A 21,180-nucleotide genomic window follows, 5' to 3' on the forward strand; every position below is an offset into this window, starting at 1 on the left:
ATGTCTCCCTCTGGGTGAGTGACCACACCATTGTGATCATCTGGGTCATGAAGATCCCTTTTGTACAGTTCTTCTGTGTATTCTTGCCACCTCTTCTTAATATCTTCTGCTTCTGTTAGGTCCATACCTAAACTAAGCAAGTGTATTAACTTACTATCATTGCTGTACAAGATTAGCACAAAATGAGTGGTGTAAACAACACGTTTATTATTTTATCATTCTGAAGGTAACATGTCAGAAATGAGTTGATAGAACTGGGTTCCTTCTGGAACCATTGGTGGTGATTTAGTCGCTAAGTCGTGTCCAATTCTTGCAACTCCATGGACTGTAGCCCGCCAGGCTCCTCTGTCCATGGGATTCTCCAGGCAAGAATACTGGAAGGGGTTGCCATTTCCTCCTCCAGTGGATCTTCCCGACCCAGGAATCGAACCTGGGTCTTCTGCGTTGCAGGCAGTTTCTTTCCCAGCTGAGCAATAGCAGGGGAACCATTAGGAGAATTCATTTTCTTGCCTTTTGCTACTTCCAGAGGCCACCTGTGCTATGGCTCATGACCGCTTCATTCTATCTTCAAGGTCAGAAGTCTCCAACTTCTCTCTCTCTCTCAAACATGCATCTGTCTTCCTAGCTCCTCCTCTAACTCTGACCCCGATGCCTCCCCTCTTATAAGGTCCCTTGTGATTATATTGGACCCAGAATAATCTCATCTCAACATCATTAATTTCATCCCATCTGCAAAGCCCCTTTTCATCCCATCTGCAAGGCCATGTAAGATAACGTATTTACCCCTTTCAGAGATTAGGATGTGGTCATCTTTGGGGGCCATTATTTTTCCTGCCACATCAAGGAAGGAAGACATGGATTGCTGGGGAAGAAGGATGCCATTTTAGACAGGTTATCAGAGGAGGTGTCCCACATGGCGCCAGTGGTAAAGAATGCAACTGCCAAAGAAGGAGACTCAAGTTTGACCCGTGCATCAGGAAGATCCCCTGGAGTAGGAAGTGGCAACCCACTCAAGTATTCTTGCCTGCAAAATTCCATGGAGAGAGGAGGCTAGGAGGCTATACAGTCCATGGGGTCGCAAAGAGGCAGACATGACTTAGTGACTGAACAACAAGTGCATGTATGGCTTTGGAGACCAGAGGAAGGAGCTGGATTTTACTCTGAGTGGGACAGGAGTTACTGGAGGGCTCTGAGCAGAGGCTTAAAATGACCTAACTTGGGTTTTATAAAGGTCACCAGGACTGCCTTCTGGAGAATAAACGGTAAGGTACAAGGTAAGAAGCAAGGAGACAAACTGCTAGATTCTTTTCCTAGCAATAACCCAGAGGCAAGAAGAGCGCAGGTTCAGTAGGGTAGGGGCAGTGGGGTGGTGAGAAGCTGGAGATTCTAGGTCTTGGGAGGTTGAGCTGACGCTATTTGGAATGTGGGAAAGAGAGGCACCAAGGATGGTACGAGCTGGTCAGCCCCAGCAAAAGGAGGCCTGAAAAGTGAAAGTAAAGTCGCTCAGTTGTGTCCGACTCTTTTTGACCCCATGGACTGTGGCCTACAAGGCTCCTCTGTTCATGGAATTTTCCAGGTAAGAGTACTGGAGTGTGTTGCCATTTCCTTCTCCAGGGGATCTTCCCCACCCAGGGATTGAGCCAGGGTCCCCCGCATTGCAGGCAGACGCTTTACCGTCCGAGCCATCCATAACTAGGATGGAGAAGATTTCAGGAGGAGCAGAGGACAGGCACAGCAAGAGATCAGCTTGAGACAAGTCTGACTGACATTGTCAGCAAGCATCCAACAGATGCTGAAGAGACTGTTGGATACGAATTTGAGGTTCACTAACTTCACTTTCACTTTTCACTTTCATGCATTGGAGAAGGAAATGGCAACCCACTCCAGTGTTCTTGCCTGGAGAATCCCAGGGATGGTGGAGCCTGGTGGGCTGCCGTCTATGGGGTCGCACAGAGTCGGACACAACTGAAGCGACTTAGCAGCAGAAGCAGGAGCAACCTGCGTAAGACCCTTAAGCTGGGAAAGATTGAAGGTGGGAGAAGGGGACAACGACAGAAGATGAGAAGGTTGGATGGCATCACCGACTCAATGGACACGAATTTGAGTAAACTCAGGGATTTGGTGATGGACAGGGAGGCCTGGTGTGCTGCAGTCCATGGGGTGGCAAAGAGTTGCTGCAGTCCATGGGGTGGTGGGGCACCACTCCACTGCCCCATCCCTATAGGACTGAGCGGCTAAACCGAACTGAACCTGTATAGGGCATTCAAAGTCCAAAGATAGAAATCCCTGCATACAGAAAAGAGAAGAGACACAGAGACTCAGTGACTCTCTGTATTTAAGAGAATAAGAGGGCTGACAAGCCAGGAAGACAGTAGGAAAGTCTGGTGAATTCGTTGTCCCAGCAGCCAGGAGAAGAGGGGTTCAAGCAGGGGAGGGCTCACTGACTGCTGAAAGGTTAAGAAAGAGGAAGCCACACTGTCCGCATGTGCGTTACCACAGTTACTGCGGAAGCGAGGTTAGTCAGAGGCGGACCACGCAGGGAACCATGAACTGTGCCTCAGTGCACCAGGTACCCCAGAGGGACTGGGGAGAGGGAGCAGGGGGTGAGCAAAGGCTGCGAGGGCTGAAGGGAGACGGCACATACGTCTGGGGGAATTGTGAGTCCAGAGAGTGTAACTCAAGGATGCTGGATACCAGCTTGCGGAAGTCATACAGGCTGTAACTGAACCAGGCGAAGGTTCAGTGGGCTTTCATCAGGGATGCCGGGAAGCAGAGTCCTATTTCCAAAAGGCCACTTGGAGGGGTGGGGGCAGGGACCAGGCCTGTAGGTGCGCACAAACCTGGCCCCGGAGCTCAGCACGTCTGCAACAATCCGGTTTGCCTCAAACTTTTGGGATTAGCCCCCCCTGAACGCTGGGGCCCCTGCAGCAATGCGGTCCGCCCTCTCACCCTCCCGAATTGACGCGGGGACTGGGGTGGGTGCGCAGCCTGGGGACCGACGCAGAGCAGGCTGCAGTTAAAAATTTTTTTTAAAGAAAAAGGACGCCTAGAGACGCTCCATGGTGTGTCACCGCACCTCGTCGCGTGCCTGTCCAAAGTACACTCGTGGAGTGTGAATGCCCGCGCCGTCACGGCTAAGGAGGCTCTTCGCCTTCGGAAAGAAATTTAAGTTTATTATGGAGAAAGCACTCGTGTCACTTTCGCAAAAGGAGACAGAAAGTTTAAAAATGGGGGTGGGGGTAGGCGAGGCAACAAAGCGCGGTTGGGGGCCACGGCGAGCGGCAGAGGCTCCTCCAGCCAGGCAGTTAGAGACGAACAAAAACGCGGGAGGGGTCGCGCACCGCCTCCCGGGTGCCGAGGCGCCGGGACGCGCGCCGGGCAGCGCCGGGACCCGGGGCGAGAGCCGGGGCCGCGCGCCGGGCCGCGAGTCGGAGAGCCCCGCCCCCCGGCCCGGGCCCCGGCCGCGCGTCGGCCCGGGGGCGTCTTGCGCGCCCCCTCCCCGCGGTCCCGGCGGGGCCCCGACGCAGCGCGGACTACAAGTCCCAGGAAGCCCAGAGGCAGGCGCGGGGCGGGGCCTGGCGCAATTCCCCGGGATCTGGCGCGCTGGGAAGCGCCGCGGAGGACGCAGCGGCGGCGGGCGGCGGGCGCGCGGGCGGGCGGGGCGCGGGCGCGGGCGGGGGCGGGGCCGACGTGGGCCGGAGCCCTGCGTGCCAGGGAGGGGGCTGGCCTGGCAGGCGGCGGGCGGCGCTCGGAGCGGGCTCCGCGGCTTGCACGGCGCCTGCGGCTCGGTCCCAGCTCGGCGGGCGGCGCACAGCAGGCTCGGCGCGGGCGGCCCCGGCGCGCCGGGCGGCGCAGGACGCAGCGCGCGGACTTACGCCGCGGCCGGGGAGCCCCGAGCGGCGCGGCCACTGCCCCCGGGCCGGCCCTCGGCCCCGGCGCTCGGAGCGCGGCGGCCGCCTGGGCTTTAATGGCTGCTCGGCGGGGCAGCGCCTAGGGGTGGAAGGCGACTGCGGCACAGGAAGGCGCCCGATCGAGCGTCCTTCGGGGGCCGGCCGCGCCCGCCGCGGCGCGCTCCATGGGGGCCCGCTGACCTGGGGCGCCGGGGCCCGCTCGCTCGCCCGCCCGCCCGCCCGCCGGGCGCGCGTCCCGGCCATGAACTGAGTCGGCGGGCCGGCCCCGCGCCTGCTCCGCCCGCTCCTTTCTTCTCGCGCCTCCTCCGCCCGCCGCCCGGCGGGCCCGGCTCCCCGGGGGCTGCGGCGCCCGGGGCTCGGCGGCCCGCGGGCCCCGGGGCGCGGGGCGGCGGCGGCGGCGGCGGCGGGGGGCGCGCGGCTCCGGGCGCGGCGCCTGCACCATGAACTACCAGCAGCAGCTGGCCAACTCGGCTGCCATCCGGGCCGAGATCCAGCGCTTCGAGTCGGTCCACCCCAATATCTACTCCATCTACGAGCTGCTGGAGCGCGTGGAGGAGCCGGTGCTGCAGAGCCAAATCCGGGAGCACGTCATCGCCATCGAAGGTGAGGGCCGGGCCGCCGTGGGGCTTCTGGAGGGCGGGCGCGCGCTCGCGCGAGCGTGTGTGTGCGTGCGTGTGTACACACGCGCCGGGCCAAGGCACGCGGCTGCCCCGCCGAGTGGGCACTGCGGTGCTTCTCACCCCGCAAGGCCGGGCGAGAGCGGAGGGGGAGGCCGAGAGGGCCGGCGAGCGCGCCGCCAGAGATGGATCGCCGGCGATAATGTGCTAATGGGCTGTAGAGTCTCCGCTGAGAAAGTGACTCTGTGCGGCCGCGTCCTGGGCCACCCGAGTGACCCGGCCCAGCCATAAGCCCCCGGGGCGGCCGGAGCGGTTGGCGCCCCCGGCCCGTGTGACAGGTTACTAGGCCGGGGCCGAGCGTCTTGCTAGACGTTGAAGAGGTCTTTGGAAGAGTGCTGCTGCTGGGGGCGAGGCTCTGGCTGGCAGGTTTCCTCCGCAGGGTAGGGCCAACCCCTTTGGTGTGTTTGCCCATTTCGGGGGCACAGTCAGTGGAGGCAACGGAACTTAGACCCAGCGGAGAACCAGCCCCGGGTACGGACAGCACCTCAGGTCCGACCCACCTGCTCCTGCGCAGAGGCTGGTTTCCTCTACAGTGTTTCCCACCGACATCCTGCATCAGATCAGAAGAACTCTCTCGGGGGGCGGGGGAGTCACTTTCACACGGCTGGCACTGGGATGCCACCCACCCTTCCTGCAGGTCGGGTGAGGCAGAGGGCCTCAGGAGAGGTGCCCGGAGTTCTGCCTCTCTGGGGCCAGTGTTTTCTCTGGATCCCTGTGGTTCTTATTTCTCTGCTACTGAGCTTCCAGCTTATCCCCTTGCTTCCCCCTCTTCTTGCTGTTGGCCAGTGATGGTAAAAGGTCTGAAGGGTGAGTTGTCTGTAATATAGAATTGTCCCAAGCAAGAGTCCCTCTGGCCGCTGTTGGGGAATGCTGAGGATGTTCCGAGGCCTGGCCAGGAGTGTGTCCGAAGCCCAGCTTAGGCATCACCCAGCTTCGGTCCATCTGGAAGCAGGGGGCATTGGCCTTGGGGTCAGGGGGTACTTTGCCTGAGTGCCGTGCAGCCTGCACAGCTCACCTTAGAGTGGCTGGGCTTGACACCTGGCCGGTTAGATGGAGAAGGCGGTGTCGATGCTCTTGGCATCTGGCGGCCCCATGGACTTGAACTGCGTCCCAGCTCAGCTGCCCTGTCTCCATAGGGGACTTGCTAATTCCGGGAAGGATCTGGATGGTGCTCCAGCCTTCTGCAGGCCTGGCTGTCAGAGCACCTGCTGCCCCGCTGGCCATTTAAGATGCTTCCAGTTTCCTCGAGAGGCAGAGGCTCCTGTGTGCCTCTGGCAGGACTTGTGGGAGGCCTGGGGGACCAGCGCAGGGCCGCTGATGCTGGGCAAGCTGGCAGGAACGTGCCTCCAGGGTCCGGGCTCCGGCGCGGTGGCCACTCATGTGAAAGGCCCCCTGCTCCTCTCGCTGTTTCCTGGCAGCATCCACGGGAGTCTGATGAAACTCTTAGAAAGCTGGTAACGAGCATTGGATGCGCCTGGCCGAGAGCGCCTAGTCTCCGTGCAAAGACCTCATCAGAGCGTCCTTCCTGCTGCCTCGGGTCCATTTCTCATCTTGAAGCCCAGCTCTGGGGTCTCAGGCGCTCCCCACGCAGCAGTTTGACTTTCTAGCAAGAGGATGTGGTTTCATTCTTCTTTTTTGGAAAAAACAAAAACAAAAATCCATGTGGTTCCTCGATGATGGTTTCTGGTAGCTCAGTGTCTGTCTGCCTGTACACACTGAGACTTTAGGCTCCTCCTTGGCTGGAAGCCTTGTCGTTTGTTGATGAGACTCAGAATCAGTGATGAATCCTGCTTGGGACTTTGACAAGGCTATTATTTTTTCTGTTAAAAAAAAAAAAGGAATGTCTGTGTTGTGTCAGGGCTGCGGTTTATTTAACGGGGCTCTAAGAATCATTCAGATATGCCTCCCTTTTTTGCATTATTAACAATGATTGCACCTTTCATTTGTATAGAAGAACTTTAGTAAGTATGCTCTTATATTCATAAGCTCGTTGTGTGGCGGTCCCGACCCTGGGGGAGAATGTGGGCCAGATTGATTTTCTAGAGGATGGAGCTTCAGGGAAGGTTAATGACCTCCTGAACATTTGACTGAGGTCAGAGGTGAGTCTGAACCAAAGGATCCTTGAAACCTAGGTCTGCAGGCTTCCCTGACTCCCCGGCCACCTTCTGCTGCTCCTCCTAATGAAATTCGTTGTTATAATGAACTGTTTCCCCACTCTGTGCCAGCTTTAAGATGCAGTTGTGATTTCTATCTGCGCCATTGATATTTTGGAAGCCGAGAAGATTGATCAATTGTGGCAGGACATTTTTCCTGTGACAGGAGAAGTACGCAGAAGCAGTTTGGTGCAGTTGTGTAGGGCATGGGTTATGGGTTCTTCCCTCACCCCAGATGGGGGAGCATGGCCCTGGGGTACGCAAACTGTAGACGCGTTTGTCAGAGCTCCGTGCAGTAACCGAGCTTGCGCTCCGGAGCATCCCAGTAGCCCTGAGGAGCACACACGTATCTGCCCCTGCCTGTGAACCTGGGAGGTGAGGATGGCACCATGGTAAATGTACACCTCATAGAATTTTAAAGTCTGTGTGCGTCAGAGTCAATTGTTTTAAGAATTGCTTGTCCCAACGAACAGGGAACATCATCTGCATTTTAGAGGATGTCCAGCCAGGCTTTATTTTCTGTCTCGGTGAGTGTATGCACAGAATTGGAGTCATACTTACAAAGCTACTTGATTGGCGCAATGTGAGCACTTTTCCATGTTATGAAAAATTTTGAGGATAACGATTTTTCACCTTGGCATAACATTTCAGCATTTGACTGTGTCATAATTTACAGAAACTTTTCCTGTTTTCTGGCACCTTGAAGCATTTTTGTTGTGGAAGAGAGGAGTGGGCTTGTTGAAGGGAAGGAAGTTTCGGCTCGTGCTTGTTTTCAAAGTGATTCCCAGAGAGTCTGGATTGGAAAATCTCTTAATGATGGACCAAATTGTATAGATTTTAGTTGAAAGGGCTTGCCAAGAATCCCAACCCTGAGTCGGGTCTGTGACCCTGTTTGAAGGCACGGGAAGTGTGATTTAATGCTTAGTCTTGTTTTGAAACATTGCCTCTGTTAAGTTACTTCAGTCGTGTCCGACTCTGCACGACCCCATAGATGGCAGCCCACCAGGCTCCTCTGTCCCTAGGATTCTCCAGGCAGGAATACTGGAGTGGGTTGCCATTCACTTGCCAAAAAAGAAGAAAGAAAGAGTTTTTCCAAAAATTTACTTGCGGCAGAGATGTATTTTTTTCCCTCAAGTATCTGGAGTCTTAAGGAGGCATTGCCCGTTTTCAGATTTACCCCATCAGTTTTCTGGGGTGTCCCCCAGAGGTGTGCCTGGCACCCCAGGTGTCCTCCATGCCTGGAAGCGAGCTGGGACCAGCTGTCTCCAGGGTGAGCATCCTGCCTAGGGTCCCCACTCTGGTTCTTCTTGAAAAAGCCCATCTGGAGTTGATGAGGTTGAGGTAAACGCATCAGCTGCCTTTCTTGTTAGATAAAAAAGCTTGCTCTTCCTGCATGGGTAAAGCCTCTATTAGCGATTGCATGTTGTAATTCAGCTTGCCAGCAGCTGAACAGCGTTGCGGATGACAACCCAGCCAGCTTATTCAGCCGGCCTACGGCTGAGCCCCTGACTGGTCTCATGCCTCCACACCCACCAGGCAGCAGCTCAGGGGGAATTGAGTGCCCTGCTGGCCCCGTTGGTGGTTTGTGTGGCTTCCTCTGAGGGTTTGGAGAAGTCCCGGCGTTCAACAGAACTGTGCCTGACATGCCGGGTCAGGGCACTCACGGGGGGCGTTTAAGGGCGGAGCTCTGGCATGTGGGGGACCTGGGAAGATGGGACAGGGGCCCCCCCCTTCCTCCCGTGGTGCAGCCGCTCTGTTGAGCATCGTGTACAGCAGAGAGCTAAGTGCTTGACCTGCATGTCTCCATCCGTCTTGTGATGATCCCGTGACGTTGATGCCACCTTTGAGGCCCAGAGGGCTTCTCTCATAGCTCAGTTGATAAAGAATCTGCCTGCAATATGGGAGATCTGGGTTTGATCCCTGGGTTGGGAAGATCCCCCTGGAGAAGGTTAAGGCTACCCACTCCAGTATTCTGGCCTGGAGAATTCCACAGACTGTATAGTCCATGGGGTTGCAAAGAGTCAGACACGACTGAGCGACTTTCACTCTTTACTTTGAGCCAGAAAGGGTAGGAAACTTGCTCGAAAGAGATGAGCAGGGCTGACCATCCTCAGGGCTGACTCTCCAGCCCTTTCTGAGCGAGTGACGGGACTCCTGGTTACTCACAGTTCCTACAAGTCGAATGTACAAACCATCCGAGCCTGTGCCCCCCACCCCCTCCTTTATCCAAGAGAAGAAGGGTTTGCGGACGCTGCCAGTGGCTGGAGGTCTTATGTTCTCTGTGAAGTTGCTTACCTCAGCAAAACTGTTGTAAGAGCCTGTTTTCCTATGGAAATTTATTTAATCTGGTTGCAGGGTTAGGGAACAAATACCTTCTCCCTGCCGTTAGGTGAGCATAATTCTTCTTCAGTACTATTGACTTTATTCATAATATTTCAGGCTTCATCAAGGTTATAACCATGGGGACTTCTAATTATTGATATGAGTATCACAGTCTCCTCCTTAAAATTAATTCTCAGGTGGTTGTTTGTCCCTTCCGAATTAAATTTCATACCTTAATGGCTTCTGACCCTCCCAGAATCCAGGCGTCCTTTCCACCTGGCTGGGATCAGCGTGTTCCCGGTCTCTCCCAGGCTCTGTCCCAGCTCTCTGAACAAAGCTCATCTCCTTACACCAGTCCAGCCTGAGGACTGGGGTTTCTTTGAGGAAATCAAGTCATGCACATTTTTATCTCCTCAGCGATGCTGTGTGTCGTGTCTGGCCCTTGGAGGATGCCCAGGAGTTGTCGAGGGTGTGACTTGCCGGAGGGTCTCACGTTTTTTCTGGCTTTTGGGGCCTCTTGCTCCTCACTGGTGATCTGATCGGTGTTGATCATGCAGAGAGGGTGTTCTGAAACTTGTCACGAGAGCACAGATGCTTGGACTAGGGTGCTTTGCGGTCAGGCGGTGGTGGTTAACCTGGGTGTGCTGTTTGGGTAGCAATGAGTTTTTTTTCTAGTGCATGTAGGGGAAGAGAAAGATTTCCTTGCTGAAGCCTGGCACCTTTTTCAGCCCAGCTGTCTGCAGGAGGGTGGTGCTTTTTCTGCCGGTCAGGTGCAGAGTCTGTGTCATTGATAGGGACGAATGAGTGACAGGTCTGGGTGGCTGACAGTGTGGTATCTTCAGTGGAACATTGAGAGTCTTGATTCTTGAAGTTCAGTGTGCAGTCAGATCACATGGAGGGCTTGGGAAAGCAGAGTTACTACTTCTGTAGGTTTGGAGCAGGCCAGAGAGCGTGCTGTTGACAAGTTTCCAGAGGATGCTGGCTTGCGGGTCCACACTTTGAGAAGCAAGGTCAGGGAGGGGAGGGCAGTCCAGCAGTGGACTGGGCACCTTCCCTGGGCGTCGCTCTCAATCAGTGGAGGAGGTGTCCTCTCATCCTCCCCTGTGGGGCACCGGTGGGGGCCAGCAGCCCTGGCCATTGCTTCTGGTGACTCAGCTTAAACACAGTGGAGGAGGGATTGAAGCCCAGGTTTGAATGGGTTCAAGTCCATGTTCACTTCGCCTCCAACGATGATGCTGATCAAGGTGCCCTGCAAGGAACGTGGTGGGTGGAGGATGGACATGGCCAAGGGCGGGCCTTCCCCTTTGGCTTATGGTAAAGAATCCACCTGCAGTGCTGGAGACAAGTGACATGGGTCTGATTCCTGGAAGATCCCCTGGAGAAGGGCATGGCAACCCAGTCCAGTATTCTTGCCTGGAGAATTCCATGGACAGAGGAGCCTGGAGTTTCCAAGAAGTTGGAAAAGACTTGGCGACTAAACCACATGCTCCTTAGTCCCTCAGGACTAAGTCCCGTCTGGGGTTCCCTGGACTTCCCCTTCCTGTCTTGCGATGGTGGATTTTTAGGGAAATCTCCTGTATGTTTCAGCGAGGTTCTTCCGTATTCACTTGTTGTGATAATTTGGCAGGTGAAACATCCTTGTGTTTGTTCTTTTGCTGCTAAGAGGGCGTTTCCCTAAGAAGGAGAGCAATCTGTTATTAGCAGCTTAAGAGGGCTGTTGGGGGCCCTGGGGGAAGTGACTCAGGAGGGAGCTGCAGCCTCCACGGGGGAGCCTGGAGCCCTGCTTACTGCTGCCTCTGTTTTTTGTCCACAGCTGGCTTTTTATTTTGTTAAGACTGAAATCCCTTATTCTGCATCCTTTTTTTCCCCTGTGTGCCCTGCAGGTGTTTATCATTGGTGACACTGGGGCTGGTTTTAACTACTGATTTGGTCCTGTCTCTTGGTTTCTCAGCGTTCAAGCAAACCCCTGTCCCCTGCCCCCCACCCCTGGCCCAACACTCCGGATTCTTTGAGGCCTAAGTGATTGAGTTTGGCAAAGCCGATCAGGCTTAGTTATTTTTAAAATCCAGGGTTCGGGGTTCTGATCGGGTGCTTAGCCACGTAATTCCTCCGCTCTGTTAAGCACCTGGCTCTGAGAAGGAATGTGCACCCTGCAGATGTTTGTCTCTAATCTCGGCAGCATCTGTGATTGTCCTGGGTGTCTGAGCACTGGGCCTCCCCTGTGCCACGTCCTTCTGGGAGCTCTGGGCCTCTGAGAGCCAGGGGGTCACTTTCACTCTCCTGTTTTGTGGTATGGGAAGCCTGCACATGGGGCTGCAAGGCTGACCTGTCCAGGGGCAGGGCTGGCATTGTCGTGGGTCCCGTCCCTCCCCTGTGCCTGTGCCCATGACTGACCCAGGCCAGGAGGGGCTTACTTCCACCTGGGAGCTAAGGAGGGAAGGAGAGAAGATACCAGCGCCAGCAGAAGAGGTCTGTTAATGGACCCTTTGAGTAACCAGCCAAATAGCTGTCTGTGTGCGAGGTTGGGACATTTTCCATAAAGAGCAGACTAAATATAGGCTGCAGGGTGGGGCCCAGGGCCTGAGCTGGGTGGGGGGTTGCTGGCATCACTCCCGTTTTGTTTCTCCCGCTGGTAATCAGAACTCGCCACCAGCCTGAACAGGTGGCCACCCTGAGCTCTCCGGGAACAGATTGGTGTGTTTGTTTAACCAGGGGCTCATTTGCAATTTTCACACTTCTCTCGCTGTTTGATTCGGATTGTCTTTTTTTGGGCTGCAGTGTTGGAGTATTTGTGCAGTGTTTCTACACAAGCAACTGTGTAGTCTTAAAAACTGCTCACACTGTCTGCTTGTCATTAGCATCATGCTTCGAAGCTGCCTTTTATCTATTTATTTATTTCTGAAAGGGTGGGAAACACTTTTCATGGTTCTGGGAGAAGCATTCCAAATAATTAGCGGCCGTGTTCACGAACGATTTATGTCTGGTCTCAGAAATGTCAACATCCAGCAGGCCCTTGCAAATAGAACCATGTTGCTTTCCAGCTTAGCACACAAAGCTCCTGTTAACAGATTCTCAGATAATAGTCTTAAAGAGGGTACAGGATCTTTTAGGAAGTGGGTTTAGCCTTATTTCAATGCATTTTTAGTTAGTATGGACACGCTATACCAGGTCTACTGAGGATACTTGAAGGAGTTAGAAAATTCTTTTGCATGAGTGCCTGCAGCAAAGCAAGGCACCCCTTAGCTTCCTGAGTTTATTCCTTCACCTTCTCCACGTGACTGCTGCTGCAGCAAGAGTTGATGTTATAGATGCGGTGACTACGGGCACGCTTTTGTAATGAGGTAAATAGAAGTGGGTCCGGAGAGAGTGGAGTGGGCTGAAACTCTGCTGTTTGTGTTTCCAGGGATCCTTGTCTGGAGGGGAAGATTGGCCCATTTTCCAGGGAGGGCACTTCCGTGGGCCATCCCGCCTGCCTGCCCCGCCCTTCGCTGCAGTTTCTACAGATCTGGGCTCTGCCATGAGCAGTGCCTTGGTTTCCTCCTGTCCCGACACCGCTGCTGTTAGTTCAGGCTGGTGAACCTGGTCTCAGACAAACAAATGGTTGTTTCAGTTTTACTTTGGACCGTCAAGCCTGGATCTCTGATTTTCTGTGTATTATTGTACCATTAGGAATTTGGGGGTTGGAGGTATTGAGACCACTTTAGATGTGGTAGCTTTTTGGGACTCATTTTTTTGGGGGGTGGGGGTGGGGGGCATAGAACGTAGATCTAGAAGGATGCCCAAGTCCTAAGGGAGGGTGTTTTCACAAACTGACCACGTGGGTATGTCCTGCATCCAGATCAGAACAGCGAAGTTGGCCAGCACAGGGCAAGACCCCTCTGTGTTGTGTGTGGTTGGAGGTGGCTGCTTCTGCTTGCTCACCTGCTCTCCCAGCGATGGGCATTTGGGTGGCTTCCTGTTTGGGGCTGTGGGAATAGGCCTGCCTATTAGGGCACCTAATATAGGACACCTCTGGTGTCCCTGTTCCTTTTGGTGAGGGGGTGGTTAGTGTCCTGTTATCCCTTCCCCCAGGTCAGCAAAGCTGCTCCGAACCCGCTCTGTCGGCAGCCCTGTCTGGAGGGACCTTTCCTTGCTGTTCAGGGTTTACACTGCAGACCCTCAGGATGGAGGCTGCCTCCTGCCTGCCTCCCTCCCTTGCCTTCTTTCCAGCTGTTTGTCCAGAAACAGTCAAGTGCCTGATACGTTTCCGGCACTGTCTCAGGCGTTAGATTTTAGAGTTAGGGTTGTCTGTGGGCTCTTCATTCCTGGTTAGTGGAATGATTACAGCTTCATACACAGAGCAGTGAGGGTGCAACCCTTCAGCAGGAAATGGTTTCCTTGAAAATGCGGAGCAACCCCCAGGGTCCCCGCAGCTCTCCCGGGCTCTTGCTTGACCTCAGTGGTCAGTGGGGGCTCTCTTGGCTGAGTCCAGACAACCCCTCCTGCCCCTGGAGTCCATCTCACGCCCCTGTGCCCGCCTGTCCATGTTGCTGTCTGAAGGGAAACGCCTTCTGCAGCTCTGGGTTCAGACTGGCCTGCGGTCTGAATGGTCAGTCTCTGCTGTTTGTGGCGATTATGCGGAGACGCAAAGGGAAGAAAGCTACAGCTCTCTGTTACTCTCGAGGGGTTGTTTTCTTTGTTCCTCCTACTGTGTTCTGGGAGCTGCCCTGCACAACCCGCCCCCCACCCCCAAAAAAGGCCACAATCAACCCAGGAAGTGTGTAAGGACCCTGGGGCTGGAGAGAGAGGGCCGTGTGCCTTGAGAAGTCTCCAGTGGCAGTACCAAGGCAAATATTTATTTTGAGGGATGGGGGCTGGGAGGGCCGGGCTTCCCCTCACTTTGTTCAGCAAGCGTGGGAAGCGGCCTGTGTGAGGAGTCTGGGCGGGGAGATGCTATCGCGTGCGGACCTTGGGCGGGGCGCTGTCTTTTGCTTCTGGGGTGCAGGCAGACGGGTGCCCCCGGAGTGCCTCTCCCAGGGCAGTGGGAACTAGCCCAGAAGGCCACACCGGTCCAGACTGGGGTAGACAGATGGGGGCAGAGGGGTTACCGGACAGGGAGGCTGGTGGGACACGGGCAGAGGGCTGAGGCTCTCGGGGAGGGTGGGTCGTAGGAATGGACCATCCAGAACCCCATCTCCGCAGCCGGCAGGGACCTGGGGAGGGCGGGCGGACGGAGAAGAGCCTTGTGAGCCCCAGAGAGCAGGCTGGGAGCGCTTTTATGTATTGGGCTGTGGGAAACTACTGATTATGGATTTCCGTTTGGACAGGGCGGGGGGTGGTGATGCTCGGGGCTTGCTGGGCAGAACAGAAACGTTGCGGTGGCTGCGGTGGTGGTGGGGAGTGGCCGGCAGGTTCAGAGCTGGGCTGCTCTGAGGGAAGGTGGGGGCCGGGGCAGGGGGGCAAGGAGGGAAACAGAGGTGCGCCCCCCGAAGAGGCAGGTGCAGGCGCGAAGGGGCCTGTAACTCGCCAGGTGGAGGGAGCGAGGTCTGACCCTGGGGACGCAGGAGTGGGACCGTGTTGGGGCAGAAGGGTTCCACCTCCAGATGCTCCAAAGGTTTGGGCGGGAGGGGTGCTCAGCTACCAGGGGCGGTTCCCCAGGCACCAGGATTTGAGAGGAAGCACGCAGCCCCTGCAGGGGGAGCTCCGATGGATGGTTTCGGGAGTCACCCTGCCTGTCATCCCGGCTAGGGGGCCGGCATCTGGACCTCACGGGCCATCAGTTCCCCCTCTGCAGATTCTTTGGTGGGTGTCAGGGGCACGACAGCCCCTGGGGAGTGTCTCTCGCCAGGGGCTGAATTGTTTTTCAGGGGAAGGGGGACCTGTGCAGTTGAGCCTGGGCCACGGTGGCCCCTCAGGTCCTGTTCACCCCGTCGGTTAGTCTCCTGGACGGCTGTCCCTGGCCCAGAGCGCAGGTCCCGTGGCGCTCCGCTGGGGCCTGTCTCCACCTCCGACTCGGCTTGTTAGGTGTGTATCTTCTCACTTGGTGGCTCGAGTCCACAGATGGGCGGAGGCCACGTGCTGGCAGTGCAGAGATGAGCAGGCTGCTCGCTGTGTGAGTCAGGGCGGGCGCGGGCTTCAGGCCGGGTGTGCACTGGGCTGGGAAGACTGGACGGGGCTCCTGGGGAAGTGAAGTCGCTCAGTCGTGTCCGACTCTTTGCAATGCCCTGGACTGTAGCCAGGCAAGAGTACTGGAGTGGGTTGCCATTTCCTTCTGCAGGGGATCTTCCTGACCCAGGGATTGAACACAGGTCTCCCACACTGCAGGCAGACTCTTTACCGTCTGAGCCACAAGGGAAGCCAGGAGCTCCTGGAGGAAGCCCCATTTGAGCCCCAGAAGATGGGAAGCGCTTGCCTCTGGGGGTGGGGTGGAGTGGGGAGTGGTCATTGATAGGACACTTCGGTCTCTTACCTCCCAAGGAGGCTTTGGAAAACTCATCTCTGCCCAAAGAAATCTCCCTGTCTTCACACAAAAACTTTTTTTTTTTTCCCCACTTAAAAAAATTTCAGTTTTATCCTAGTTTCTCAATTTGGACTTGCTTTTCTGATCATCTTATATTGGGGCATAAGAAAATTACGTATCTCTTTCTGCCTACTGCCTAAATCTAGAGTTTCCCCCTCAAACATCCCAAGCCCCAAATGCTTTCACTCAACTGGCTTGGCAGGAGAATCTTGCAGTGGGGCGCAGTTGGGTCATGTGCTTCTGAGAGTCGTGGCGACCCTGCCTGGCTGTTGAGCGGGGTCTGGACGTGTGGGAATGCCGCTTTTCTGAGAGTGGCTCAGAGTTCTAGACTTTGACTTCAGAGCCTGTGTTTGTTTTTTTTTTCCTAGAGTTCGAACTTCTGCTTCTGGTGAGGTATGCAGGTTGAGGGGGATCACGCTCAGGATTTTTGGTTTCCAGATCACCTTCTTGGATATTAAAGAGTCTCTGGGTGGTCTGGAACGATGGGACCCTGCATGCACTGCTGGAGACACCCGGGCGCTGGGTGTAGCTCAGGGAACGGCAAGGGAGACCCCGCACCTGAGTCTGCGGAGCCCTTACCCACTGGGTGGGCTGTGGGCACCCACTCTGGGCGTCTGTGTCCCACAGCCTGGGGCCTGGGATTTGTGTGAACAAGACGTTTGCTATTAAGAGAGATGAAAGTCGTGTTTACAAGTCAGGAAGGATCTTTTGCTGAACATACTGTGTTGAAAAATTTCAAACATATGGAAGAGTTGAAAGAATGTTCCGGGTGAAGTCCTACATACCCATCGCTTTGCTTCTCTGCTTGCGTTGTATCTCTCTCCATCCAGAGCATGACCGTTCAGCTGGCATTTGTAACAGAATGCAGAGCTTTCCTAGGCTAGTTCCACGTTGGTTTGGAATCCAGAGGATTTCTGGAAGCGGTATCATCCTGATGTCGTGGTGTCAAGATTCCAGGTGTGGTGCAGACCCAGCAGGGACAAGGTGCTTCTTACTTGTGCATCAAATACGAAGTCCCTTGAACTGCAAGGAGATCCACTCAGTCCACCCTAAAGAAAATGAGCCCTGACTATTCCTTGGAAGGACTGATGCTGAAGCTGAAGCTCCAGTACTTTGGCTACCTGACGTGAAGAGCTGACTCATTGGAAAAGACCCTGATGCTGGGAAAGATTGAGGGCAGGAGGAGAAGGGGACGACAGAGGGTGAGATGGTTGGATGGCATCACCGACTCGATGGACATGAGTTTGAGCAGGCTCCGGGATATAGTGAAGGACAGGGAGGCCTGATGTGCCGCAGTCCTAGCTGTCGCAAAGATCAGACACGACTGAACAACAGCAGCAAAACACGAAGGATCTTCTGCTGGAGCAGTCGGCTTGACCTGTGTTTTGGAAGCATGGTTGTTGTGGTTGATCTTTTTTTGTTTTAATTTTTTTTTTGTTTTATTGAAGTATAGTTGATATGCAGTGTTGTCTTAATTTCAAGTATGCAGCACAGTGGTCCATTTATACATATGTGTGTGTATATATATATAATCTTTTTCATATCTTTTTTCCTTATAGATTATTAGGAAATACTGAGCATAGTTCCCTGTGCTATACAGTGTTTCCTTGTTGGTTGTCTATTTTATGTGGAGTTAATCTCTACATAATCTCTAAAATCTCTGTTGTTAATCTTGATACAGTTCAGCCTTGAACCCAAAGGGAAACTTCGGACTGAGCTCTGACTTGAATCCTGTGGCCGACCACGTGTGTGTTTGGGAGGGCAGCCCCTCTTTGGGCCGTGCTGGTTTTGGCTGCGGGGATGGCCTGCCATCCTCTGTGTCCAGGACTTTGGTTTCTGCAGCAGCCCGTGTGTTGCCATGGAGCACAGGCATTTTCTTGCTGGATCGTGTTGCACCGTGAACACCTCCTGGAAGCAGAATGACGTTGTGCAGGGTCACAGTCTTGAAGGCCTCGTTACGACATCTGGGGGTGTACAGGGGGCAGCAGGAGGAACCCCATCCATGAGGATAACCTCCAACATCTCTCTCTCGTTCCCCCGACTCGGCCAGGAGAGTGAAAGCAGGTGTGGAGCTGTCCCTCATCCAGATGGCACACCAGCGTCATTGTGAGCACAGGGTCAGTGCTGCAGGTGTGAGTGATGCGCCTCTGTGTGTGTGTGTGTGTCTGTGTGTCTGTGTGTGTGCGCACGCGTGCATGGCCTGTGTGCTGGGTGTCTAGTTCAGCTGTCATCACCTCTCTGCTTCAAGAGTTCCGGGTACATCCCAGGCTGAACTGGGAGCTGAATGGCCCCATGGTTGCTGACTCAGCAGTGTTAATTACAGTGTTAATTACAGAACCTGATTAGGCCCCCGAGTTCCTGTTCCCCAGACTGGGCCCACGTGGGGCGTGTCTTCTGGGCTGTTCTTGAGCCAGCGATGACCTCACAGAGGGCCAGCCGTCCCAGCCTCCTCCTCCTCCTCCTCGTCTGACCCCCTGCAGCTCTTTCCACATCCTGCCCAGAGCTGGCCTGTGACCACGCGGCCTTTCCAGGAATTGAGTCAGCATATTCTGTCCCTGTATCGTCTCTCAGCATCTCTCCCCCACCTCCTTTTTATTTTCCCCTTTTTGGGACGTGCTGTGAGGCTTGTGGTGGGATCACAGTTCCCTGACCAGGGACGGATCTCAGGGCCTCGATAGTGAGAGCATGGAGTCCTAACCTCTGGACCCCCAGGGAAGTCCCTCTCGCCGTCTTCCCCACGGCCGCTGTCTGCACAGCACGGACTGACTCCAGAATGCCCCCAGGTTGGACCGGCCAGTCAGACTTTGTTCTCCCCTGACTTGGGCTTTCAGGCCGTCTTAGCCCACCGCCCTGTCTTTGCTTCCAAACCAGGCTTCCACGTGCTGAGCCTGTGGGGTCTCAAATACCCAGCCAGAGCCCTGGCTTTTAATCTCCACTTTGTCAGCCTCAACTTTTCAAAGTCCAGGCAGGCTTTTTAGGGAGGGGAACTCACTGCAGGATGAACCTGAGTGGCCACCTATGCACTTGTTGCTTGTCTGGGTGGGGGTGACCTTCCACACCCCCTGAGTGTCCGCCCTTTCCTCCTCCTTCTCGTCTCACTTGCTCACGGGGACCGCCTCTCCCTGCAAAGTGGGAGAGAGCTTAATAGTCCATCATGTCACCTGCTGATGGGGTGAGGGTCCTCTTGGTCTAACAGTTTAGGTTAAAAAGAAGGCCCAGTCTCCCTCACGCATTTTCATGGTGGAAGGAGATTTCAGATGTCCTGCTTGTCCATGTCAACAATAGGCTGCCAGAATTCTCCTTATGGCTTGGCTCCCTCTACATGTTAAAAAGCCACTTGTAGGGGCTTCCCTGGTGGCTCGGTGGTAAAGAATCCACCTGCCAATGCAGCAGAGCTGGGTTTGATCTCTGGTCCAGGAAGATCCCACGTGTCATGGAGCACCCACGACCGTGTGCGACAACCGCTGGGCCTGTGCTCTGGGGCCTGGGAGACACAACTAGAGGACAGCCTCCACTTAACACAGCTAGAGAAAGCCTGCATGCAGCAACAGAGACCCAGTGCAAGCAGAAACAAACAGATAAATAAAAGTACGTGTTAAAAAAAAAATGCCACTCGTTTGTGTGACCTTACCTTAAGCCCCAGGGACCTGGGGAGGTCACCCCACTCACCCTTGTAGCTGAGCTCCCTGTTGGTCCCCCCTCCCCTTCTCCCGGGATGTCTCTCCCGTAGAAACGTAATGCGATTTATAATTACATTGGTGAGTGTGGTGCTGGTGTGGGCGTGCTAGGGTGTCTTTTCCCAAGGGGACGGGAGCATGTGGCCTAGTTCTGTTTTATTCCCAGAGTCACCCCTGGTAGCCTTGGCGATCACTGGTTAAACACAAGGACTGTCTAAATTGGCATTCGTGTCTTGAAGCCTTGGGGCAGGACTCTCCAGACTGCCGTGACCACACGTTGATTCTTCAGCAACCGCTGCCTGGGAATCCTGTAGGAAGATACTGTGTACAAGCCAACCGCAGCGAACTTTTCCAGAAGCTCGTGTCTGGAAGATCCATTTTCCATGGTCACTGTTACACTGGCCGTTGTTACATAACTCCTTTTAGATTCAGATACAGGGATTTTTTTTTTTTTTTAAGCCTGGGTTCCAGTATTGGAATAAAAAAACAAACAACCCATGACTTGAAGAGTGATGACTTTGAGATTGCCTTTTTGGAGCTTTCCGGAAATGAAACTTTTCCTCAGAAACTTAAGTTTATTTGACCGCGAGTTTCTCTCTAGGCTTGATGTCTTGTTGCCGGGACCGTTCTTGGTTAGGAGCCGGGAGGAGCTGCGTCCACACGAGTAGGGTCCCTGAGACTCGAAGCCCCTGAAGGCCCAGGGCCTCCTCGTGTTTTCCGTGACCGAAGCCCACGTGGTCCCCTTTCTGCCGCTCTCACTGTGCAGAGAGGGGCAGGAAACGGGGCTGGTGGCCGGCCTGGGCGCAGTGGACAGAGACCCCCGAACCCTGGCCAGCAGCTCACTTTGTCTCCTCGCTCTTTGCTCTGTGTGTTATGATCCCTGCTGTTTAGGTTCCGGCCCTTCCTCTGAGTTTGGAAGGGAGCAGCATCCTGCTGAGTCTTCTCCTAAAGCGCCCCCTCCCCGGGCAGCCAGGCCACACTTGTGCTGGGCCAACCCCTTTGGAGCCGAGCCCTTCCCCAGAACTTCCTGCTCTTCCGTCGGGGGACCGTTTGTGATCACGCGTGGTCCTCTCTGGGCCCGGCTCCTGTGCCTGGAAAGCCTCCCCGGGTGGGGGGAGGCAGCTGTCTGGGATCTGTCACTTGGTAGTGGACGGCCAGGCTCACACCCAGGCCAGCTGGCCTGGCGTCCACATCCCTCCCCCACCACCTCACCCTGCCCCAGTGGCTCCGTTTCAGACTTTAGTTATGGATTAGTTTCGGGGGGACAGAGGACATCAGCAGGTACTTAAAAATGCCCTGCACAGCGAGGACGCTCGGGAGAAGCCAGCCTGGGGCAGTGGATGCTCAGCGGGCATCCAGGTGGAAGGGTCTGGCTCAGCCCGTGGGCCTGGGGCACAGCTCTGTTCCGGTGTGGCTTTGCCTTGTAAGGGACACCATTGCCTGGACGCCTCCTTGACAGCTGCGCCTGCTCTGGATTCCAGAAATTTCTATAAAACATTCATGAGCACCCTCCTGGCTTCTCCTCTTTCCCTTCCTTAATAAAAGCCATCCTAGCACCCGCTGTTTATTGCGTGGGGACCCCCTCCCCATTGAGGACTTAACATGCAGTGTGTCCTTTAGGATAGAGGTGGTCCAAACCCCCATTTATAGGCCAGGAGCCTGAGGATTTAAAGCTTTGCCCCAAATCCATCCACACCTAAAGGTGGCTGAGTCCAGATTTGAACTTGGGACTCATACACTAACACGACCTGCTCCCTCCTCTTACGATTTTTTTGTTAAAAAAGTTTTTTTAAACTAATTAATTAGGTTGCACCAGGTCTTATTTGCAGCACACAGAATCTTTAGCACAACACCAAACTCTTAGTTGCGGCCTGTGGGATCTAGTTCTCTGACCAGGGATTGAGCCCTGGCCCCCTGCATTGAGAGTCCAGCGTCTTAGCC

The 21,180-nt window shown here is 54.9% G+C and overlaps 1 protein-coding gene across 2 annotated transcripts in view; it reads left to right on the forward strand.

Annotated features, from left to right (window-relative positions):
* Positions 1–4,351: 4,351 nt before the first annotated feature.
* AGAP1 (ArfGAP with GTPase domain, ankyrin repeat and PH domain 1) overlaps positions 4,352–21,180 on the forward strand; it is a 566,367-nt gene continuing 549,538 nt past the window's right edge. For both annotated transcript variants that reach the window (XM_068962986.1, XM_068962992.1), the window contains exon 1: positions 4,352–4,514. In XM_068962986.1, coding sequence (XP_068819087.1) covers positions 4,352–4,514 — 163 coding nt within the window. The remainder of the gene's footprint in view (positions 4,515–21,180) is intronic.

This window comes from Capricornis sumatraensis, chromosome 2 (assembly GCF_032405125.1).
Source record: "Capricornis sumatraensis isolate serow.1 chromosome 2, serow.2, whole genome shotgun sequence".
Classification (NCBI taxonomy): Eukaryota; Metazoa; Chordata; class Mammalia; order Artiodactyla; family Bovidae; genus Capricornis; species Capricornis sumatraensis.